General features: G+C 32.8%; 1 protein-coding gene across 3 annotated transcripts in view; it reads right to left on the bottom strand.

Moving 5' to 3' along the window:
- LOC106711098 (synaptotagmin-10) overlaps positions 1-24,188 on the bottom strand; it is a 42,101-nt gene extending 17,913 nt beyond the window's left edge. For all 3 annotated transcript variants that reach the window (XM_014503325.2, XM_014503326.2, XM_045683507.1), the window contains exon 1: positions 24,078-24,188. In XM_014503325.2, coding sequence (XP_014358811.1) covers positions 24,078-24,183 — 106 coding nt within the window. In that variant the 5' untranslated portion in view covers positions 24,184-24,188. The remainder of the gene's footprint in view (positions 1-24,077) is intronic.
- Positions 24,189-26,727: the final 2,539 nt, after the last annotated feature.

Genomic DNA, 26,727 nt, shown 5'->3' with positions numbered 1-26,727 from the left:
AATTAATTTGGTATTAAGTTGTAACTCTGAGTCTTTAAAAACTGCAGTAATATACTTGCACGAAAGTATATTTATTTTCAATATAACTCTGGTAATTCAGTACATCTTAGATCTTTAACCTTAACAGAGTATTATGTACTTCCTGACATTGTAGATGTTTCATAAACTTATAGTAAATCAACAGTCAACAATCAACAGTTATAAACAAGACAATCAACAATTTAGCGAGGTTTAAAGGTGAACGCACTATGTCTACAGAGCTTAGGGCTTAGCTTATGTTCGCAATTTACAATTTTCGTCGGTGTTTTCGGGGTTTTATATAAGATTGTCCGACTTTACGCTAAATAAAAGCTAAGACCAAAGCTATTGTATTTTAATTCATCATATATCTTAAAGATGAATTAACTTCTAAAAGCAATGACATTTTTAAGGTTTACGATCACACGTTTTTTTTTTTTTTCTTTTATTGAGTCAAATTATTTTCATATTATTTTTCCTTGTATAGAAATGAGTGTAAAGATAAACTTTAATTTCATTGTAATGTTTAATGTAGCGTAACAGTTTTAAGTTATTTGTCTAATTTAAAAAAAAACAAAGAAAAACAAAATGTAACAATGTATCTCCAGAGTTCGCGTAGAAAATAAGTGAAATACTATTAGGTCCTTACATATGAAATTGGAGTTTTGTATGGGAGGAACAAAAAGTCGAATATTTTTTAATATAATATATTTATTTAATCAACGTATGAACCATTATTTTCTATGCACTTTTGCCATCTCATAGGTAGTTCATTGATCCCTTTACTAAAAAAACCAGTCGGACGGGAATCAATAAAATCTTTGAAGGCGATTTGGACTGCCCCATCGGAGTTGAATTTTTTCCCTTGCAAGAAGTTATCCAAATTTCGAAAAAAATGGTAATCTGTTGGAGCAAGGTCCGGGGAGTACGGAGGATGTCTTAGACTTTCCAATTGAAGCTCTTCTAATTTAGTAGCCGTCTGTTGCGCAGTGTGTGGTCTAGCGTTGTCGTGAAGCAGCAGTGGCGTGGAGCGATTGACCAGCCTAGGTTGTTTAGCCGCTAGCTTTTCCATCATGGTTTGCAATTGCTGACAATAGACATCAGCCGTAATAGTCTGGCCAGATTTGAGAAAACTGTAATGAACAATACCGGCACTAATCCACCAAACGCTTACAAGTAACTTTTTTGGGGTTAATTTTCGCTTGGGACAGGATTTGGCTGGCTGGCCAGGATCCAACCATTGCGCTGAGCGCTTCCGATTATCGTAAAGAACCTATTTTTCACCACAGGTAATGATTCGGTTTAAAATACCTTCATTATTGTGCCGGTTCAGTAATGTAACGCAACAGTCGACACGCGTTTGCCGGTTTCCTTCAGTCAGTTTGTGAGGTACCCACCTTTCAAGCTTTTTAATCTTCCCAATTTGCTTCAAGTGAATTAAAACAGTTTTATCACTAACATCGCAGCCTGCAGCTAACTCGGACGTGGTTTGCGATGGATCCGCTTCCACAATAGCCTTCAACTCTTCATTATCAACTTGAGTCTTAGGCCGTCCACGGGGCTTGTTCTGCAGATCGAAATTTCCAGAACGAAAACGTTGGAACCAAAAACGAACTGTGTTTTCTATTGCAAGACGACCGCCATACACATCATTCACCCTTCGAGTCGTTTCCGCAGCACTAGTGCCACGGCGGAACTCGTACTCGTAAATAATGCGATATTTTAAGTTTTCCATTTTGTAAAATGAGTGACGCAAACAGAAAAAAACAGAAGAAAAAAAACAAATGAATGACGGTCATCGAACCACAAATACATGAGTCTATAGCTGTACAAATTTGAATTTGGAATTCCTTACCAAAGAGGAGAAATTCGTGATTAAAGTGGCCAGTACGAAAAACGCCAATTTCATATGTAAGGACCTAATATATCCATAATATTAAAATATGGCGCGTAGTTACAGTCTATTTGGAAGCTTTTACCATTTTCTTTTTCGAGCAATGTTTATAAACACTCAAAATGATGGAATGTTCGAATAAGCATGAATATATTTTTGTTAAAGCTTTTGTATCTCCCAGTAGAATAAATGTTAAAGTATAAATTTAATGGCAACATTAAAGATCCTTAATACCAAAGTATTTGATGTAAGACTGGCAATGTTTCGAAGAAAACTCAAAGACGAATAATTATCGCGACGTAAATGCTTTAAGCTTCCAATTATTTATACAGTAAAATTAAAATTACTCCTTTATGTTATATCACACGAATAACTGTAAATCTCTTTTCGTCGTATCGACTGGTGTCTCTCTCTCTCTCTCTCTTTTGCTATTTGTTATATCTTTCTTCTCTATCTTGTAACGAATTGTGCATAAACGTCACGCACCTAAATGTATTTTACAGTTTATCAGCCCATTTTTAAACGTATTTGCTTACGATCTGTACACATTAAAGTATTTCTAAAGTATTAACGAAGAAAGCTTTTTATCACAGTATGATTAAAATACATGTGGTCTTTATAATTTTCATCACCATTTTACCATTTTATTGTAAGGTCGATAGTTCTATGATGTAACCTAATAGACATTAGCGAGTCTATAAGAAAGTATAATCGAATCCTAAGTCGCGACCCTTCACTTTTATTTACGTTCCAACGTTTCATAGCAAACACTCAAAGTAATGGAATTGCTTGACGACCTATGAAGAAATGCGTATAAAATTTTATACGACTCACAGCAACCATTATATAAAGACATATGGCATCTCCAAAATTTCATGATATTTTCAAAGGAGTTAGTTGAAGAATGTTGGTTACGTGGTATTAACGGTAACCGAAGCTATGTCAAGATGTTTGATTCAATCAACATTTTTTTTTTATATGAGAAGGGGGCAAACGAGCGGCGCGAACACCGAAGTGATCATCGACGCCCATGGACATCCGCAACACTACGAGAATTACAGATGCGTTGCCGGCCTTTAAGAAAGAGATATGCTCGCTTCTTGAAGGACCCTAAGTCGTAGTGGAAATACCGCCGAGGACAGACCATTCCACAACGCGGCCGTGCGCGGCAAGAAATTTCGCGAAAACCGCACTGTTGTGGAATGCCAGCCGTTAACATTAGACACAATTTTTAACGTTACCACAGTCCTAAATCATTTTTTTCAAAAATGGATACCATGAAGGACCCGGCGTGGGAGCGCGATAGAGGGAAATAAAATTGAATATTCACCGATCGATACAATTTTGATTGTGATCTATGCAATAAAAGTACTGTAATGTATATTGCCTAAATTTATTTATTGAGTAAACATTATTTCGTATTCTGTATAATCAACATCGAATGAGGCGACTGAACTGTGAAATACAAAACTTAATAAATAAATCTCCGTCGGACTAATTTTGCGGTTAAAACTTTTACAATTTATGAAAACCGGAGGCCGTAAATTTACAGTTAAAGTTACAGTATAGCTAAATCCAGATTATAACCGGAACGTTAACCCCTATTAAAGTTCAAATTACTGGATTCCGCTTTAGCCTTAATATATGGACCTTTCAGTTAACAGTCCTGTTTTATACCTTTGTCAATAAAATGTTATATTAAGACGATTCAAATGCACCCAGCCTTTTCTTTCTTTACTTTACACTTGAGTGTTTCCCATTAGACCAGTGTCATCGGTAGGCCATAGGGATTAACGCGTAGAAAGGGGAAATAGACTCTATCTGTGCGTTCCTCCCCTTTTTCTTTGATTAAAGGTAGGCAACGCTATTGCAGATGTCTATGGGCAGCGGTTGCTTTGCTACTTGGCGAATTCAGGTGGCCGTTTGTTCGTTTGCCACCTTTTGATATAAAAAAAAAACTGTATTACTCATCCATGTATCTCTATCAGCAGTAACATCTATTATAACGCTCATTTGCCAACTTAGAATATAAAAAAGGTGGAGTTTCCCAACGAACAACACCGCAATTTTTTGTTCATCTATATATATAAAAGAAAGTCGTGTTAGTTACACTATTTATAACTCAAGAACGGCTGAATCGATTTGACTGAAAATTGGTGGGCAGGTAGCTTTTACCCCGTTTTCTATTTTTTATTCCGTGCGGACGGAGTCGCGGGTAAAAGCTAGTATTATATAATCGAAACTATTCTTTATCCGTTATAGGTTAACTTTTAATACTCCTTGGTAACTGTTTTATTATTAATTAATTTAATGTGAAAACATTCAACTCTTTATTAGTATCTTAATAAATTGTTGTTTTGACTTTTATTTATACACTTGTTACTTTTACCTTAAAATGATACAATTTCATATATTAAAATGTAAACAGTATAAATGTAAAGTTATACGACGTCTTGAATTTAAATCTGTATTTATTACAAACGTGCATGCATAAATCATTGCATATAAAGTTGTCTAGACATGTGCGATTTAGTGCAAACTAGAGTAATAAAATATTGCACATAATTTAATGTTTTGCCAATCGATATAGTAATAAATAAATTGTTATGATAACCGTAATTTGTGCATACAGTACCTCTACAGCTACAGTAATGGCGACAAAAACTATACGTACAAGTTGAATGTCTCATAAAAGAATATCGGTCACTATGAATAAATATTGCCAGCTCCTTCAATGTCGTTGTAACCAATTTTTACGGTAGCATTAGAACGTAATATTACTAAGCAAAACATTTTCTAATTTAAATATTTTTGTTCACAAAAAATTGAAGAGCGATGTAATAATGATCGAATTACGACTTGCCTTTATTCCCTTTCCAATTTACTAAGAATATGAGCGGCAAAAGCTTTTAAGTCTGGAACTTTCTTTATAATTGTTGATGAAAATCGATTAAATTTTAATGGGACATAAATAATTTCTTACATATCCTTATTGTTCCGAAAATCTAAAATAAAAATGATTTAATAACTCAATTAAATGATTCATTTTTTTATTTAGGGGTTTATTGTGATTTTTTTTTATAATTTCCAATTATGTTATCAACTCGTCCTATGCTATTACGTATGAAAATGAACTCACGAGGCCATTTTTGGCTTTTAATATCTTAAAGTACATAGACATTTGGCTGCCAAAAATACGCTTACATAAAGTATTTTTAAATGAAACAATAGCTCATGAACTATTAAGTATAATAAAAATATCTAGATTTTCTTGTGTATTTTTTAATTTTACCAACCTTTATTGTAGGACAGTGAATAAATTAAAATATGCCTTGAAAACAAGAAAATAGAGATGTAGAGATATTTTACGAGCACTTTCGTCCAATTTAGCTGATAAACATTTTAAGGTAGAATTTTATTACATAATTCAATTTTCGCTTTATGTACGAATGATTTTATTTTTTAATATTAGGAATCGAAAAATAAAGATACAATCCAATTACTCAAAAATAACAAAAGACTATGGCTATGGCATTGCTTAGAAAGTTATTAACAATCGTATTTCCTTCTGAGTAAAGCATATTATTGTTTAGCACTAGCTGGAAATCTAATTCATAATTAATAGTAAAATTTTAAACATAAGAGCGTCGGTGGCACTGGATAAAAGCACTTGATTTGTAATCTGTAGATCCTGGGTTCATATCCCGCTATGTACTAATGTGTTCGAATTTTGATTTACATATTTACACTTATGTCTGTTGTTCTTACAAAGAAAAAAAATAGTGATACAACCTGCACATATTTTTGTGAAGTCAACCAACACGCACTGGGCCAATGTGGTTTACTATGACTTAGTAACCCCTAACTTAGAGTAGGCTTTGAGCCTTTCAGTGGGGAGATAAAGTGAGCTGATGATGATGATGAGTAAACTAGTAGTCGTTGCTGAATAGAATTAACACTTAGAATTTATAGAGATTATTAAAAAAAAAAACCTCATAGGGACAATGCATATCTGAAAGGTCTAGGCTATAAGCATACTTTTTTGTCAAATATTTATCTCCAGTGCTTATATTTCGTATATTTGCCTATATTACCCTTACAGAAAGTGCGTATATTTCGTAATAAAATATAGGACACTATCTGTAAAGGTTCATTCCAGTAAATAACGTGTACTCGTACTGAGCATATATTTGATAAGAGAAAATAAGTTCGGGTCGCCTCGATAGCGCCTACACAGTTCTTAGCAAATAAATTCGCTTTAACAAAAGTTACGTCACTCTGAAAAACATCTTTTACCATGTGTTATTAATCACTTTTATAATAAAAAGTTTATAAAAATAGAGTAGATTTAAATTGATATACACATATTTATGTAATACTTCCAAAAATATGAAGTCAAATGTCGTCTCGTCTATATTACGTATACAAAGCAAACATTAAACAATAATATTAATTAAATTCTGCTTCACCTAACTGCTCGTCGCACAATACACATATGGATTGAGTTAATGTCCATTGCATATTATATCACATTGTGGGGTATTGTAACGTAACTAGGCATCAAAAGGCCATCACAAACCTAACTATTAAGTAGTGATGCAACGGATGTCTGTTTCCGTTTCCGCAAGTGCGGAAGTTCCGCGTGCTTTTCAACATCCGTTTCTGCTTCTGTTTCCGCAACTTTTATAACGGAGATAAAACGGAACTTTACGACGGCTGAGAGATCCAAATGCGCGGCGAGAGACGCGCAGTCCGTGCGCGGCCTTTCGGCACTTGTCGCATTTGCTTGTTTACGTACTATTTCGTGAATTTAAGCGCGTAATATTTTCTGCTGCTGTTTGAAACAATCAGTTTCTCTTGCTGGAGTAAACTGTCTAGTTGTTGTCCATATAAAATTTGACAACTGGCAAAATGTGACTATTTCATACTTCGAGTTATTAAATGTACTTTTGAATAAGTGATAACCATGTAATATATCATCATCATTATATAGTTAGAAATATATTTGTCGTTTGTCAACACGAGTGATTTGGCGAACTTTAATTTGTAAATAGTGTAATTTTGTTTCCTGAAAATAAATTAAAAAAACGCGTATTTTAACTTATTGCAGCGCAGTAAAAATACATACATTGAAGGCTAAAGGACACCGATATCCAATGCCTTAATAAATTTAAAACGAATACAAACTGTTTTTACCGAAAAAAATATTTTTGTAAATATGTTTTTTATTATTATTTACACTTCTTTTTCCGCATCCGTTTCCGTTTCCGTTTCTGCTAAAATTTATTATTGACATCTGTTTCCGTTTCTGGTTCCGGTAAGACACTTCCGTTGCATCACTACTATTAAGTAACGGCTTACATCAAAATTAAATCATATAGGTCACATACTTTAGTAGATTTTAGGGAAGGCCTATAAAAATCAATTATTAACTACTAATGGATACAGAAAGAGATAGAATGGTGATAAATGTGATTTAAGTAGTGATCACTGAAATGATGAATGATAGATTTATTTGGAAGACAAAAACCTGTTGTGAGAACCTTACACAATGTGATAAGGATAGCAAAATGATGATGATAATGATAACGAAAAAGGTGATATAATAATTAAAGTCAATTAAACGTGGTTTAGGCTAAGCGCCATCTTCGCTCGGCTACCTTACGCGCGGTGAAGCTGTAAATGCCTCTTCAAGGCAAACAGTGACAACTCAGTCACAAAAAAGTCAATATCTCCAGAGTTACCCTTACAAATAAAATAATCTTCCCTTATTAAAAATTTGTGTAGCAAATACAATATGTCTAAACTAAGATAATTCAAAACGAAAGACATATTATATTCTCAATGATCCAAACAAATCTTTGTAATTTAATGATCAAGGAAAGCCACATCTGGTGACCTTAACGGATCTATTTTGACCTTTTTTGTACTTGAATAGCTTATTACACTTTTTCATTCCTAAAAATATTCATGTGAATTTTAAAAAAATCTTTTGTATTTGCTAAATATAAAGAAAATATGCAATATGTTTATATAACTTCATTATATGTAATAGTAAGTGTCGAAGTGTAAATATTAGGGTGGGTCAAAAAAATCAACTATTTTTTTTTTACAATTAATACGGAAAAATGGGTTACTAGGCACCTTAAAAAAATTCTCACCAAATATGAACTCTTAATTTTAATAGGAAGATCCTCCGCGTCGCAGTTTTTCATTTTTTTCTCAGTCCAATAGAAAAAAATTCATTCCTCATCATTAATTGGTCGTACAGAAATTTTTTTTTAAGAATTTTGTAGGAAATTTAATGCTCTACAAAAAAGGTATCTTATGTTTTTTCCGTAAACCTCACCATTTCACTAATATTGAAGATTTAAGATTGATTATTTTAAGTCAAATGTCACTTTTGTTTATGAATTTTATAACTCGACAAGAAATGGCTATTATTGAATGCGCAATAGAAATTTTTGTAGCAAATTAACTGCTCTATAAAAATGGTATCTTATGTTTTGGCGATTAAATTAAGCGTTCAAAAGATATTCATCATCAAACTTTCATGTATACCGATTTTAAGAGTTTTTGATTAAATAATCGAAAAATTTCAATTTAATCTATCAGTTTTGAGAAAATTTACACGAAAAAAATTTTTTTTTATCAACTGAGAAACTTCAAAATGTTTTTCAAGCTTTTTTTTATGTGTAAGTATTTTTATCTACATTTAAAAAAATAAATTGTACATTATTATTTTTTTTATTGATAAATGATTAACTAAGCGATAAATAATGTACAATTTATTTTTTTAAATGTAGATAAAAATACTTACACATAAAAAAAAGCTTGAAAAACATTTTGAAGTTTCTCAGTTGATAAAAAAAAATTTTTTTCGTGTAAATTTTCTCAAAACTGATAGATTAAATTGAAATTTTTCGATTATTTAATCAAAAACTCTTAAAATCGGTATACATGAAAGTTTGATGATGAATATCTTTTGAACGCTTAATTTAATCGCCAAAACATATGATACCATTTTTATAGAGCAGTTAATTTGCTACAAAAATTTCTATTGCGCATTCAATAATAGCCATTTCTTGTCGAGTTATAAAATTCATAAACAAAAGTGACATTTGACTTAAAATAATCAATCTTAAATCTTCAATATTAGTGAAATGGTGAGGTTTACGGAAAAAACATAAGATACCTTTTTTGTAGAGCATTAAATTTCCTACAAAATTCTTAAAAAAAAATTTCTGTACGACCAATTAATGATGAGGAATGAATTTTTTTCTATTGGACTGAGAAAAAAATGAAAAACTGCGACGCGGAGGATCTTCCTATTAAAATTAAGAGTTCATATTTGGTGAGAATTTTTTTAAGGTGCCTAGTAACCCATTTTTCCGTATTAATTGTAAAAAAAAAAATAGTTGATTTTTTTGACCCACCCTAGTAAATATAGTTTTTGTTCATAGGCGATTATTGTAAAACTAAATTTGTATGACTTCAAAGACCTTGTATGAAATTTCTAAGGAAGTAGAATCGAAAGAATCAAATATATTCAAATTAAAATCGATGTATTCCTACATTTTATAATCTTAAATAATATTCCGAGATTTATACCATAAATATGAAAAAAAAATGTTAACCTTTCTTGACATAACAAAGTTTCATATGAATTTACTATTAAAAAGTTGAGTGGTTTTAACCTTATTGTTATCCAAATATTCTAAACGGGCAACGATAAGCCAATAACTTCTAAATGAGGGTAGTTTTAACAGTAAACCTTGATGTTAAATCCGCTCCTGCACTCTATACATAGACATTTTCACAGAGTAATATAGATGGAAATGTGCTTCTACACATCATTACACTGGAATAACAACGTTGTTCCGACATTATACTTGGAAAACATGTTCAAATATAATTTTTTATTTCACTTTCTTATATTTTGATATTTGAATGAATATTCAAAGAAATCTCTATATTGCTATTGTTAAAATGTTTTACAAGCTCTCCTCCAAAGAGTTTTTACTATGTAACGGAACAAAATCTTTATCAGATTTCTTTAACTGTTGTAGAATGTTTTAAACACTTGATAGTGGTGATACTTAGATATACGAGTATAATACAAAAGCGGGAAAAATTGTAAATCATTTTGGCTTAAGTGATTCACAGGTTTGTTCCGAAACAAATAAATAAACGGCAAGTGATGTGGCCGTAATGTGGAACCATTTACCATTCAAGCGATTATGGAACTGATTTATGTATGCTTGACGTATTAGACGGGGAAAGCAGTCCATATTCCATTGTTACGCAAATTTGCCTGAATTTACCAGCCGAAAATAAAAAATACATACAAGATGCTAGAGCCGAACACGGGTGACAAGAAAGACTAGTTAACCAATAAAATTAATAATCTAGTTCCTTTGTATACTTGCTCTAGCAGCATTTAAACTAGCTGATAAAATTTCCGCGTTCATTAACTATCTTCCAGTAAAAGTCCCGTCAACATCGGTCTAGTCCTTTTGGAAATTACCAGGAACAAAGAGATTATCAGGACAGACAAACAGACAGAGGATAATTAAAAAAATTGAGCAATGCAAGCAACGCAAATATGAGCAACGCAATGTTCAAGATTTTATTTTTATATTCCAGTTTTATTAATTACTAGCTGTCGCCCGCGACCGTCCGCGCGGAATAAAAAAAGGTAATAAGTAGCCTATACGTTCTTCCAGAGTATATTATACATCTATGCCAAATTTCGTCAAAATCCCTTAGCCGTTAAAACTAACATTCATCTATCAATCCATCTAAACATTCGCATTTATAATACGATTTTGTTTTATTAGTTTTATTTCAGTTACCTTATTAAATTTTAGAATTTACTATGTAATCCTACGCAACCTAACCACCTTTCCTTATTTACTCTTGATATAACAAACCATATAATTTAGATAAACAAAATTCTGTTGCCCATTTACATAAATAAGAAAACAGACAAACTCAGTATTGAAATCAATTCTAATACTTGATTCTGTAATTGAAAAACTTCAGATATTTAACGTTTCGATTATTCAATTTGAATTTAATAAACTGAAATATTTTTGATAAAATAGATAGTATCATATTGAGAGAACTTTACAATTTAACTTTATATTTTAACAGGAAATTATATAAATTTCTAAACTGCTTATCAATAAATTAAATGATTTTATGGGATAAAGTTGTTTTATGTACGTAAGTAAATATATTATACTAAACCAATAAATAAATATATAAATAATATAATAAAGATATAATAATACATTTTTTATTCACGACAAAAAAAATCAAGTAGTAGAGCCACTAATATTAATTTCGTTGCACACATACAGTGTAAACTGAATAAACCGAAAGTTCATTCAAAACCGTGCAATTAAAACAAATTCAACGCTCATGGATTTCCGCAAGAAGAAAGCCATTGTCAATCATCATCATCTACTTGTGCTTTTTGCGTCCAGCTCTTAATGCCGATATTTTTAAGATCGCGCTCGACGTCATCTCGACATCTCAACTTCGGCTTACCACGTGCTCTACATCCATCCGGTTTACTCTCCAACAGTCATTGTCAATATCATCGCTTAAATCCTAAGAAATGTGTTATTTCATATAGAAATTATATTAAGTAAAGGCCATTATTATGAAAGAAGGTTTGAATGTGACACAAATTCATAATGTGTAATATACATGGAAATTTGGTCTTACACATCATTACTTCTGAATAGAAATATTGTTTGGAAGTTAAATGTGTATTGGACTGGAAAAATGGCCCGATTATTCGCGCTGAATGTTCTAGAAAATAAAGAAATGTCAACTCATTTGTTTATATTCAATTTAAATTCAATAAAATATTCCATTAATCTATGTAATAAACAATTAGAACAAATGTTAGTAAACAAGGTTATAAAAATGAAATGACCAACATTTTTCTTACCTATAGAACGCTGTATTTCAAGAAAATATGCGAGCATTTCATTCTTTCATTTCTTTTATTGAAAGAATGCTTTCAATTTTCCAATTATTTTTAATGGAGCTACATTCTCAGACAGTCATTTTAAAAGCAAACATAATAGGTTCCTACTAGGTAAAGAACGTTCTTATATCCAAAATAATAATCAGATAACGTTGACATGATCCGTAGAAATTTATGTAACAAGCAAAATAATACAAACATTTATTATACTAGCTGTCGCCCGCGACTCCGTCCGTGCATAATTAAAAAAACAAAACAAGTAAGCTATGTGTTCTTCCAGACTATGATCTACATCTACCAAACTTCATAGAGATAGGTTGAGCCGTTCTGGAGATACCTTCAAACAAATATCCATCCATCCAAACATTCGCATTTATAATAATAGTAAGAAATAAGATTATTTGTATGTAAAATTAATTAAATTAAGCATTGGAATCAGTTTACCAATATTTACCTCTTCATGATCATTTTATCTATGGTCATTTATGAACGAAGATCATCATCATCAACCTGTCCTTATCCCTATGGAGGGACGGCACAGTATGTACTACTCCTCCATACATCTCTATCAGCCGTCATATCTGAATTTACCCCCTTCTTACGCATATCCTCTTTCACACAATCCATCCATACTTTCTTTGGTCTTTCTCTACATCTATGAACATATGTCATTTATGAACGAAGATCGAGTCTTAATTATTTATTTTTTCATTTAGAAGTATGTGAGATTATATCATTGTTATATTCAAGTTTATGGGGAGGTTTTTAGGCGTGGTGCTAAATGAGAGTGCTTCACTGTCACGTAAACAATTCTCATAAATCAAATGTATATTAAAACATGCTACAATGGTGAGACACGAGGTTCTTTGAGGTCAAAAGATTTTTTATAAACTAATGACTGCTATTTGTTACTTATATGACTGCATAATTAGAAGCAGTTTTTCGCCAATAAACTGCTCTTGCAGTTTGGCGAAATTATTTTTTTGTTATCAAATTTGATGTACTGCTTAAATAAATAAATAAAAAAAAAAAAAAAAAAAAATTGAATATAATAATCGTATATAATCTTAGAATAAAAGATAATTTTTTTAAACGATAGGCCGAAATATTTATTACCTTTTTATTTTGTCGCGTATTTTTATATGCAAATAATTCCAGTCTTGAGACTTAATTATAATTCATAAAAAATACACCTTTCTTAATAACGACCTTCCTGCTATTTCCTACTCGAATGTTTGGGAAATATGAAAATATTATCCTTGACCTATAAAGTTAAAAGCTTTAAAAACTGCGATCCTTGGGGTGTAATAAAACGGAACGTAAAATGATACAAAATCGTGCAACGGATGCTGTCTTTGTACCAATTTGTAACATAATGTAGCTCTTGATGTTTTTCACATTGTGAGCATTTAAATATGAAAAATATGGCCAGATGTCAAAATATGTACAATAAAAACCTTCAAAAGCTTTTACTTAAGCCGACCTTTCTAACACATTAGGCTAATGGTTTCGAATGTGAATAACAATATTATAGTTGCTAGTCTTTTTATACCATATTTGTTACTTCAATAACAATAAAATGTATACGAGCTAATTGGCACGGCCGTTTTTTTAACGCCGCGTTAAAACTCGGCGTTGGCAGCTCTCGAGCGACAAACGCTTTAAAATCACTCTCGTTCCGATCTCCCAGTGATCGAAATGCACCACAGTGCGATAAAAAGCGTCGCGTTTTAAAATCGCAGACGTATGAACACATTCATAGAAATACATTTGTTCTATTAAAATTGCGTTTTTAAGGCGCGATGAAAAACGCTCTATCGAATGCATGCTAATTGTAGTGTACACGTTTAGTCCGTTGGCTCAAAAAAAATCCATTCACAACAAATGCCAGATTTTCGGAAAAGAAAATGTTTCCATAAATCTTAAAGTTTTTAAATAATCCGATTTCACTCAGATAAAAACGTTAATCTTTTAGTACTTGAAATATCAAATTAATAGATTCAACGCTGAGTCAACCATTAAGCTTAGACGAAAGTCGAACATTTCTCAGTATTAAAATTACTGAAAAGTGCCATTTGTGTATTGTTCTTCTGATTGACTTTGATCATAAAACAAGCTGTCGCCCGCGACTTTGTCCGCGCGGAATTATAAAAAAATTATAAGTAGCCTATGTTCTATATCTGTACCAAATTTCGTCAAGATCCGTTCTGGAGATACCTTCAAACAAACATCTATCAATCAATAAAATATTTGCACATGAGTGACACGGTTTTATCTGCCTCATTTATTTTTACATGACCGAAGGATACTTGTTGTCACTAAACAAAATCGCCATGAATTTATTACGATTTTTTTAGACATTTTCAAAAACATTAGAGAATCAAAAAATAGTAATAAAAGATCTTGTATCGAGCAATGACAATATTAACATAATTTTTACATATTGAATCTGTGTTTTCTTAGAAATAGATAATAAAATATCAGACATCTCTAGAGATATTCTATTCTGTATTCAAATGAAACTCTACAAGTTAAACGATGAAAATTAAACGGTATTTGGCTCGTACAACGACCTCGAACAATCTATGCATAATTTAATTACAATATCAGTGACACTACCAGAATTATTTATAAGAAAACTTCAATATTGGATTCTGACAAAAAGTTTTTTTTTGTATTACATATACTTATTTTTATTAATTTAGTCGATATGTATTTTAAGTAAAATATTTAATTGTATGGATGACATTGTTTTGTTTACTTTTTGTTTTTAATTATTTTCGTATGTAAATTATTCATTTAAATTAGTGTAAATTATGTGCTTAATACATATTTCATACTTTTACCACTTTCATCAAACATTAAAACGTTCTACGAAAAGCCACCTTTTTCCTTTGATCGCTTTACGCAACGCCGAGTTTCCTTCTTTTTTATTCAGCAAAGGAGTATAAAAAACTTACAGCTTTAATCCTTTCCCTTACTTTAAAAGTCTATTTTGTTTTCCTTATTACAACGCATTTTTTAATTACTTATTCATTTTATTAATTGAGGTCCTTTTATAAAATATATAAATACTAAAATATATACATCAGATTATACCCCTAACTTGGGGTAGGCTCCGAGCCCCTCGGTGGAGACGTATAGCGAGCTAAGCTGATGATATATCAGATTTTGTCTGATGTCCCAAAATTAATTTGTTGTATGTAATTGTTAACTTGTGGTGACAGAAGAAAAATCACAATAATAACGCAGTCAAAACAAAAGGTTTGCTCAAATAAGATTATCTACTAAGATAAGTCGGATTTCAGCAGTCAGCACAAAACGTTATTATGTGCCTAACGATGTACAAATGTCTTCAACATAGCATTGTATTACTTTATTTTATTTACTACGAAGACAGTAACAAAACGTTTTGGGTAAATTACATGTACATAATGAAAATTGTTATTTACTCTTAACAATTCAATTAATTTGTTAAACACAAGTTTAATCCTTTTTAACTTCAAACTTTCGTGGTTTTTACTAATATAATGTTCGTAAGAAACGGGATTCTTACCACGATTAGGCTGTTTGAGCTCCCGATATTTCGGCACAGTTGCATGCGCCATGTTCACGGGTTGACTGGTGTTGTGCGGTAGTGTAAAAAATGTTAAAGATAGCCGTATCGGTCTACCTTCTTCCTGATTCGGCGACCACTACCACTGTCCGCGTTCTCACTGCACATTAAGTCCGCACTCGATGTTATTTTTGTTTGTCGACAAACTACACTCACTGTGTCCACATTTGTGCGCGTACTCGAAGTCGGTTGCTGTCCAGTCTTGTTGTAATACTGAATCACTGGATTCCAGGCACTCGACAATTTAAACCCATCTTCGCGATTGAAGTTTTTGCATTTAGCAATTTCAATCGCTTCTCTTACCAATCTTGGTATGTAGTGGCGTTCTGTCGATAGTACCTGGGGACTATGAAGTTCAATCCAGTGATTGGTGGAGGGGTCCAAAAGGTGTTCAGCTATAGCCGACTTCTGAGGATCGTTGTTTTTAACAGCTCGTATATGTTCCTTTATGCGACTGGTGATGGTGCGCTTGGTTTGTCCTATATACGAGCTGCCGCAGCTGCAGTTGATTTTGTAGACACCGGGTGTTTCAAACGGAATACGGTCTTTGGGCGATCGCAGTTTTTGTGCTATCTTACTGTCAGGGGTAAAAATAGTTTTTATTGCGTATTTGCTCAAAACGACATCGAGTGTTACTTGTCATATCTCAACAGCATCCACGACAAAATAAAGTTCACCTGTGAGGTAGAAAAAGAGAGGAAACTACCTTTTTTGGACGTTTTAGTTAAGGTTCGACCGGATGGATCACTCGGCCACTCTGTGTACCGGAAGCCAACTCACACTGACAGGTACCTTCACGCGAGCTCACACCATCATCCACTACACCTGAACGCTGTAGTGACGTCACTAGTGAATCGAGCCCATGATCTTTGTGATAAAGATCACTTACCAGGTGAACTCGAACATTTGTCGAACGTACTGCGGCGGAATGGATATGATGGAAAGCTGAAAGCACGACGACACAGACGGAATAGGCCGATGGAGGTGGCAAGACAGCCTGCTTTTTTGCCGTACGTCAGAGGGGTAACTGACAAACTGTCGAAGGTTTTGAGCAAATACGCAATAAAAACTATTTTTACCCCTGACAGTAAGATAGCACAAAAACTGCGATCGCCCAAAGACCGTATTCCGTTTGAAACACCCGGTGTCTACAAAATCAACTGCAGCTGCGGCAGCTCGTATATAGGACAAACCAAGCGCACCATCACCAGTCGCATAAAGGAACATATACGAGCTGTTAAAAACAACGATCCTCAGAAGTCGGCTATAGCTGAACACCTTTTGGACCCCTCCACCAATCACTGGATTGAACTTCATAGTCCCCAGGTACTATCGACAGAACGCCACTACATACCAAGATTGGTAAGAGAAGCGATTGAAATTGCTAAATGCAAAAACTTCAATCGCGAAGATGGGTTTAAATTGTCGAGTGCCTGGAATCCAGTGATTCAGTATTACAACAAGACTGGACAGCAACCGACTTCGAGTACGCGCACAAATGTGGACACAGTGAGTGTAGTTTGTCGACAAACAAAAATAACATCGAGTGCGGACTTAATGTGCAGTGAGAACGCGGACAGTGGTAGTGGTCGCCGAATCAGGAAGAAGGTAGACCGATACGGCTATCTTTAACATTTTTTACACTACCGCACAACACCAGTCAACCCGTGAACATGGCGCATGCAACTGTGCCGAAATATCGGGAGCTCAAACAGCCTAATCGTGGTAAGAATCCCGTTTCTTACGAACATTATATTAATCCTTTTTGTTTCCGATCAAGTACTTGTGAAAGTTTTAAATGAAGCTTTACATGGCAACTTGTTTTTTTCTTTGAATCAAGCAAAAAAAAAAATTAAGTATAACTTAGAAAAAATTCGTAGATCTTACGTAAAGATCTCGTTAAAATTCTACAAAGACTATTTGATTCAATACCATTCCAAGTTCCAGACTGTTTATGAGACAGTTAATTTTCAAGAAATAACTCCAGTATTGCCACGGGCGGCGTAACAAATGAAAAGTTTGTAGGGAGTCTTAACTTGCTTATGGAAGAAACGTACCGCTACGCCCAACAACAATAAATATAAAGTATCTTTACGACTTTGTTACCAAACGGCAACCACAAGGTTAAGCATTACATCGACGGAATATTTTTTATCGATAGCATTTCTTTGGTGTTGCTTTCCTTTACAGAATTTTCGTATAACAATATATATGTATTTAGCTAGATATTGAGTTAAATACTTTTGCTGGAACTTGAGTGACTTTCTGTTTAATGAACATCTTGTTTCTATTTAAAGATTAATTATTTTAAAAATTTGCAAGTCATTTGTTTTCACTTGTTTTAACATAATTTGTCACGTAGTACTCGTATTAACAAATTCGTTATTTTCTATCGTTACTAAGTTATTTCAAGAAGGATAAGGGATACATAATGTATTATATAATTTTAATCATACATAGTATAATTTTATTTCTTCGAGTGTTTTGGCAAATAAGGCCCATGGGCACCAGTAGCCTCATGAGGCTACTGGTATCTAATCTTGTAAATCTACATAATAAAAGCAATTTTAAAATAACGGCGTTTTAACAAAAACAATTCGAATAACAATGGATTTTACAGTTAAAAACACGACTTGCCGCAAGCTCACTTTCCAGTGTAAACAAACTTTGATATGAATCACGCTTCAACCACAATGAATGCTCGGCTCCGTGTCACTTCCACTCACCTTTGATTTTTTGCCCGACTGATAAAGGTAATGTCGCGAGTATGAATGTTGTTTTTAATGTTCCCATTTTGACCAACTGTAGTATAAAGCTGAAGCTCTAAGCCACATTCGCACGGGCGCTTTTTTATCGCTTGTTAAGACATCGTTCAAATACAACAAATGCGGTTCCATGTATTTGTTCATACGACAGTGCTTTTAAAACGCGACGTTTTTTAATAGCGCAATATTGCATATTTAGCGCTGGACTAATGGAACAAGAATGATCTTAAAACATTCATAGCTCGAGAACAGACAACGCCGAGTTTTAACGAAGCGTTAAAAGAGGCGAATGAGGGCTTACCGATTTTGAAGAGTAAAGTGTCAATCGATATTCTACGCTGGACTGTTAATCAGCCGAAGTTCTTAGTTAATTTATTATTAGTTTCCAAAAACGTGCTGAAGTTACTAAGTGAAAAAACTTATGACATATTAGAACTTGCATTTATGGAAGTTCGTAGTACTGAGGACTTGTCAGAGGAAAGAGAGGTGGTTGTTCAAGTATACAAAATACTATGCTATAAGATTACCATTTAAAAATAAAATGGCCTTGTTGAATTGTGGAATTTATCTTCAATGGAGCGAAGAAGACATACACTGTACGCATGCGTCACATCCGCCGCTTCCGTTTGATCTTGACCCGCCGGCGCGGCAGGTCATGACCAGGTCCCGCGCAGCCTCCGACCTTGTGCCATCCAATGTGCTTCTATAAATACGTGCGAGCAAATAGCTTCATTGATCGTTGCAAATGTATTTGGTACTAAATTTTTAAGTCGATGTTTAAAAGAAACCTAAGGTCAGATGGGTATCTATTGACTGCCTAAGAATATAATTAATATTAATATAATTTAATGTAATAATTAATATGAAAAGGTAAAAAATAATTTAACACAGTACAGACTAGGATAAAGTGTTAATAACTCAACTGTCTCGCTAGTTGTCATGTTTTTGGATAACCCGTTTACGTTTCTTTTGGTATTGGTTTCATTTTATTTATAAAAAAATATGTCATATTGCTGATAACGCAAAACTAATTTCTAAAATTTTTGTCTATCTGTCTGTCCGCTAAGCCACGTTTATTGCAGATATATAAAGAGAAATGGCGGGACTTGAAGGGAAGGTGATAGCTGATGCACGCGAGCATATTACAGGCTACTTTTTTAATTCTGCGCTGACGAAGTCGCGGGCGACAGCTAGCTTTTAATAAAAATTACGACGTCTATAATTTTTTATGTGAAGATACAATGACTTCTCAAGCATATTTGTCTCTCGTGAATTGTCGAATGTAATCATAAATCTTTAAACGATATTCCAAATGTGAATCATATTCCACGAATCATTAAATCACCGTTAACTTCTCGTAAACCAATACTTTATGAGCCATTTCCATACATCGTCATATTCTGGAATCACTAACATCAATTCATACGTCAACATTTGCCGCAGTATAACGGTTAATTTATCTACTCAATAAATGTTAATTTCGTTTCGATTCGATATAGATTAAAGTTTTATTAAAATTAAACAAACATATTTTTAATTGTTCTGTGTAAAATGAAGCATCAAATGGAAATAATAATTTTTTGTAATTTTTTATGCTCGGAATATTTGTTGAATTTGTGTTTTGCGAAATTTTAAATATGTTTAGAATATTATTTGTAAAACGAATTTAATTTCTAATTGATAGATTCACAATCTATTGCAACTGATTGCTACGTATATTTGTATCCTGGTGCGTTTCTTTGAAGTTGCACTTGAGAATGGCCACCGAGGACGTTTTACTGAGTCAAGTCTCAAATAAACCCTTTCCCCCAGAAGGCAGGCATCTTTTAAATATCCTCCGAAATTAAAAAAATACATGTTTGTATCAATTGTGTGAAGAGACAAAATACTATAAAAATTAAATTCTCGTAGACCCGCGTAGCAAACATTGCGTAGGCGTAGTCGCCTTGAACGATAAAAAAGTAATTTACCTGCAAATGTCTAGACTAGGAAGATAAATTTCCAAGAGAAATTGTTTCTTTACGGTATATTTTATTAAATATTTTGCTTCCTAAATAAGAAATATTTTTCTTCATTTGTATCTACATTTATATTAAATATTTTCATGTTGTTTACATTGTGCGTCAATTACTGGAAAACTACTGAACATTTTGAATTAAGGTTCTTCTTTAAATTAAGAACTACAGCGCCCTTATCCGTGGAGCAACCTTCAGCCCTCACTCTCCCCCTCTCTCCTATGCCATCCTCTAGATTTCCTTATACCATAAAACGTCTACATTCTTTTTCACTTGTTGCCAAACGACGAATAATAAACTATAGATATAGGAGAGCGTATAATTTATTTTTATTGTATACTTAGATCGAAGCCTTTCAGATATAACTATAGTAAACAGAAAAGTTCAAAAATAATTTTTTAACTTTAACTAAAATTTATAAAAAATCGATTTCACGAACGATTTTGTAAACACACAACAAAAATCGAATAAAAGAAAGCAACACATCTGCAATTGCAGATGTTTATGGACAGCGATCACTTGGTTTTTTACGCGTATTCTGATGACCGTTTGCTTTTTACTACCTTATGAAAAAAAAGCTAAATACCGAAATACCATTTAAAACAATATTACTTATAAAAGCGTAGAGGGCTATCCCGATGCTACGATAGCCACGCCCCCGCTTTCGTGGAATCTACTACAATTACTACACGATGTCGAATAACTTTACTACACCGTGAAATATTACGCCCTTAGCTCAGCCACGAACGAACGGCGATTCGAATTAGGCAATAAATATCAATATCTAGGAGTGCTACTATCTAGACGGTGGATTTCTGAGACCGAAATCTAATATATAAAATTCTCGTGTCACAGTTTTCGTTCCCGTACTCCTCCGAAACGGCTTGACCGATTCTCATGAAATTTTGTGTGCATATTCAGTAGGTCTGAGAATCGGCCAACATCTATTTTTCATACCCCCCCCCATTTTTTAACTGCGCGCGGACGGAGTCGCGGGCGACAGCTAGTCTCTCTATAAAATATATCGTCATCCCTGTCATTATCTAAGAAAATACAGAGATAGATATATGTTTTAAACGGAGATTTTGGTCTCAGAAACCTATGGTTAGTTGTATTTAAGGAGCTTACTGATTTTATATTCGATAATGAATATCTATGTACAATAAGAAGTAAAGTAGTTGGCTATATTAAAAAATAATGCGTTCGGGTATTTTGTATGACAGTGTGAAAACAAAACAAACACGAAAGCCTTGTCAGAAATTAGTACGCTATCTTTATTGTCGTCAGAATAGAATGAAATGAAGAATAGTAGAATGTATAAATTAAAACTGTCAGTTTCCACTGCGAAAACATCTGCAACATATTTTCATCCCTTTCATTATTTTTGGGGAAAACAGAGATAACATTTTTGTATATTAAGTTATCAACACATTAAATACAAATACAAATATACTTTATTGTGCACTATCACGGAGTGAGAAAAAAAGAAAGTACAACAGGATTTTCACAAAAGGCGGTCTTATCGCTAAACAGCGATCTCTGCCAGACAACCTTTGGGTAGAAATTAAGCTAAGTAAACCAAATCGGTAGGGTGCACACGAACAGTGATAAGAAATAAAAATAAAAACAATAGAAGTATTAAAGAAGAGAGAATAAAATAATACAATATATCATTATGAAACAATTTTATTACACAGCATAAATAAAAATGAATTTTTAATACGAGTAACTTGAAAAAATCCTGAAAGCAGTCGCTTGTAAAATCTATATAATGTAACTTGATAATTAGATCAGCGTTCTACGGCGATGGAAAAATCGTTCAACTGTTAACGAGTTTTTTTTTCCGTTCACTTAGTAACAAAAATTTACTTTGTAGACTATCGAGAAAAAGTTACTTTAAGTTTCACTCAAAGTAAAAAGGCCGTTAATAACATCCTTAATTATTAATTAAATATTATTTATGTAACTTTATAATTTTCATCAATATTCCTTTTAGGAAAAGAATCGGCAACTTTGAAAAAAAAACGACAGAAAGGCCGTTTTTTTTTTCTGAACTTTGACTCGCCTTGATAAATATTAGTACTAGGACTTATTTTATTGGGCAATTTTCACAAAAAAAAATGTTTTGTGAAATGCCACTAAGGCGTTATCTATATTGACTTTCATCAAAATGCAAGAAACTAAACTCATATTCAAAATCAAAGTAAAAAAATAATATTTATTTATTCTAAGATAATTATTTATGTAAATTAATTAAGCCATTTTAATACAGAAAAAACATCGTAAAGCCGTAATGTTGCCGGGACCGCGTAACTCGAAACATAATGCTCACCGTCACGAAGTTAAAGAGAATTTACATCGTTAGCCCTCCGGCAAGTGAGCGACAATGCCAAAGACTGCCAATTAAGAAACCGAATATTCGTAGCATTGAATCGGACGGAAAAATTTCAGTGACTATTTCTAACTTGTTTGTTTACAAAGGGGAAGGGAAAGAGATACGCAGAATTTACTGTGTAGTCGCACCGGGCGATCCAACCAATTCGTTAAACAGATGAACTTGTTACTAGCCACTACCACTGTCAATTTGTGAAAGCTTTTCATAATGTGAAATATTTGCCACAATCACGCTAAAGTACACACGAAACAGTCTACGAATTCAGTTAAAAAACAATCGATATCGATTAAATTTTCATGAAAATTTATAAATTATCTCCTATATTACACAAGAATAAAAAATATCTTACATGTTTTAACGTTATTTTTTTTTTACTTTCAAATTGTGAAGAGTTTGAATCCAAGCATCTAGTTTATAAACAGTGTTATTTAAACGTTTATTTTTCATTAACCAAAGTTAATTTTTATCATAAAATAAAATTTATAAAAGGCGACACATGTAACTAAACGGTAAAATATTGATAATGTTCCGGCCCTGAGTCCGACTACAGACCTTGTCCAGTAGAGTGTAATTATCCGCGCCAGCCTGTGAAGCGAGTAAGCTGCACAATTTTTGAACGAAAATATTTTATCTCAACCACAATATTTTATTTATTTTAAAAAAGCATATCATTCTTTCGCCTTCAACACAGGATCGTCAGAATTCACGTTACTATTGATCCTAGTAGTGTAAAAAATTTTTAAAATTACAAAAAGTCTTTATTACGTATCTTTCGACTACTTACCAAAATTAAATTAACTTGATGAATTTTCGAATTATGTTAAAATTAAATTAAAATATTAATTAATAATATGAAAATATTTTTTAACTTGCTTCTTTCACGACAAAAAGTACAATTCTCGTAAATATCGTAGGCTTAATAATTGTACATATGTAGACTCATAAAACATGTTTTATATAACAGATATTGTAAATGTTAAGACAGCTTATGAAATTATCATTTCAGAATAAATTTATGTTTTAATAATTTATTATTACACCATTATTTCTTTAACGTGCTCACTGAATTTCGTTGAAGCGAAACAATACCCAACTCATTATAAAATTATGCTTATTAAACCTAAACCTTTTTAAAAATTTAACAGTAAAAACCTTTCTAAAATTATAATGCAATAAAAGTGAAATAGTAAAAATATTAAAGAATGTTACTGAATTTCGAAAACCGTAAAAAATACATTTATTGACGAAAAAAATTTAAACGCAATAAAATCCGTAAAAGTAATTTAATTTTAATATAATATCCGCGTCAATTTAATATACAATTTATCAAAACATTTTGTATATCTTAAATTCTAAATATTATTAACTTACCTTCAGCTGCACGCGTATCTCTCGAGTCGTCGACGATCAACAGGTGGGGTCTGGGCCGCTCGAGCTCGAGCTCGGCTGCACTGTTGTCAACTCGCGGGACGCCCATTGCGGCCGGCGGTCTGCGCGCGAATGACCCACCCGTACACTCTAGTCTACATCGTAGACGCTCAGGTGCTACCGTAGCACCGCTACATCGCGCTACGCAGCTACGTCGGCTACAATTCGCTACAAGGATAAAGCATAAGGCCAGATTAATTTATTTTTCATAAGAAAGTTGTATGCTTAAACAGTAATGAAATAATGATTAAAAGTACGTTAGTAACTTTAATACCTTATCTTAATTTACACGATTGACATTAAAAAGAAAAGTACCTTCTACTTTTTGAAAACCAAGAAAGGTACTAAGAAAGTTGGACTTATACATGTACAATATTACTTTTGTATAACTCGATAGTGTACCTACGTAATTTAAAAAGGGTGTTTCTATCGGTGCGTGAATCGAGACAACATAAAAAAAAATTTCAAAAACCATATGTTGTTAATTCCTTACATAAAATTTATGTCAACATTTATTTGCATTAGCAACATGAAAGACCACGTTTCAATTGAAACTTGGTATTGTCGTAATTAATGTTTGTATGCATCGCGTAGACAACTGTTTGTACACAACTAGAGTACATTTAACATTGCTTACTGTGTGGTAATTAAACATTCATTTAATACAGTTATATACTTTATATAACTTACCTCAGCGTTATAAAGATGTATCATTATTTTGGCAGACAGTTATCGACGTGTATAAAAAATAACGAAAAAGAAAACCGACTTCAAAACAAAATATTTAGAAGTACACCAAAAAGTAAGAAAATAATATAAATAACATAAAGACAAAACTCTCTTTTTTCCTGTAATATGTCTATATTGTACAATTATCGTTATTTCGTAGTCAGTCGAGATAGATTAGTTAGATGAGGTGATTTATTTTTGTCAATTGACATATGCAATGAGTCATAAATGCAGTTACGTTAAGTTCTTACTGTGGCCGAAAGAGACAAAAGACAACATTGTTTTAAAAAATTGTTTTAAAATATATATCCTTGTACACTTTTATTCTATCAACGTTAAGAAAATATTCTCAGATATGAGTCAATAAAATTTATAATTTCTCTTTGCACGTTAAACATGAATATTCAATTCTTACTTAACAAACATTGACACAACTTTCATGTGATTTAAATTCATATAATAAAATATAATATCATTATGTTTTAAAAGAGAAGAGCGTCGGTGGCTCAGGGGTTAAGCACTTGACTTGCAATCTGCAGGTCCAGGGTTCGAATCCCGCCATGTACCAATGTGTTTTTCGATTTTCGATTTACATATGTACATTTGTCCGACGTTCCTACGGTGAAGGAAAACATCGTGATGCAACCTGCACATATCTGAGAAGAAATTCAATGATATGTGTGAAGTCAACCAACCCGCACTTGGCCAGCGTGGTTGACTATGGCCTAGTCAACCCTAACTTGGGGTAGGCTCCGAGCCCCTCGGTGGGGACGTATAGTGAGCTGATGATGATGATGATGTTTTAAAATTCCTCATAAGATCAACTGTTAAATGATATTGAAGTTTGCAGTTTCAAAAATTAAATAAGTTAGGAAGTTTTTTTTTAATATGTAAAAGGCTATATGTGAATGATTTACAGTAACAGTAATTCAGTTCAGTATTTTGTATACCCTTGCTATATGTATAATATGTTTTATGTATATCAACCTACTACATATATAACTAAATTCATATTGAATTTACATTAATTTTAAGGTAATAACCTTTTTCTTAGTATTTTAGAATTTGGCCTTCAAAAATTTTATTACTAGTTGTCACCCGCGACTCCGTCTCCGCGGAATTAAAAAAATCTAAGAAGTAGCTATAAGGTATTTGTTGGGTATGCGCTTGCACTGCGCATAGAATAAATTAGTTCGTTACCTACCGCATGGTTTTTCTTTTGTTGTTATTAGTTTTGTGTGCAAAATGCCGATAGGTAAAATTGAAGCGACCGAGTTATCTCCGAGGCAGCCGGGGGCTACGCCACCTCAGATGTCTGCTCGCGCACTGCATGCTTTAAAGCGGGCCAAATTTAATGTATTAGCTTAGTGGGGAGAGATGTAAGGTATTTGTTGGGTATACGCTTGCACTGCGCATAGAATAAATTAGTTCGTTACCTACCGCGTGGTTTTATTGACGTCTCAGTAGCCTATGTGTTCTTCCAGGCTATGTTCTACGTCTGTGCCAAATTTCATCATAATCCGTTGAGCTGTTCCGGAGATACCTTCAAACAAACATCCGTCCATCTAAACATTCGCATTTATAATATTTGTAAGAGTAAGATTGCAATAACAAATGTTAAACAATAGTAGCATGCTTAAAATAACAAACACGCATTATTTGTTTTACAAACGTTGATCGAAAATAATTTTTCAAAATGCAGACGAATATTAATCCCTTTTAAACAATTGAATTAATTTATCTAATAAGAACTGCAATTTCATTTCAATCTTTGTTTACTTTATTTGCTAAGCTCTACGTAGAACAAAGACGATCAATAAAACATCTTACATTTCTAATTCTCATTCAAGAATATTTTAAAATT

Source organism: Papilio machaon, chromosome 22 (assembly GCF_912999745.1).
Source record: "Papilio machaon chromosome 22, ilPapMach1.1, whole genome shotgun sequence".
Taxonomy (NCBI): domain Eukaryota; kingdom Metazoa; phylum Arthropoda; class Insecta; order Lepidoptera; family Papilionidae; genus Papilio; species Papilio machaon.
Note: the sequence above shows the minus strand (reverse complement) of the source record. Positions and strands in the feature narration are given on the sequence as shown.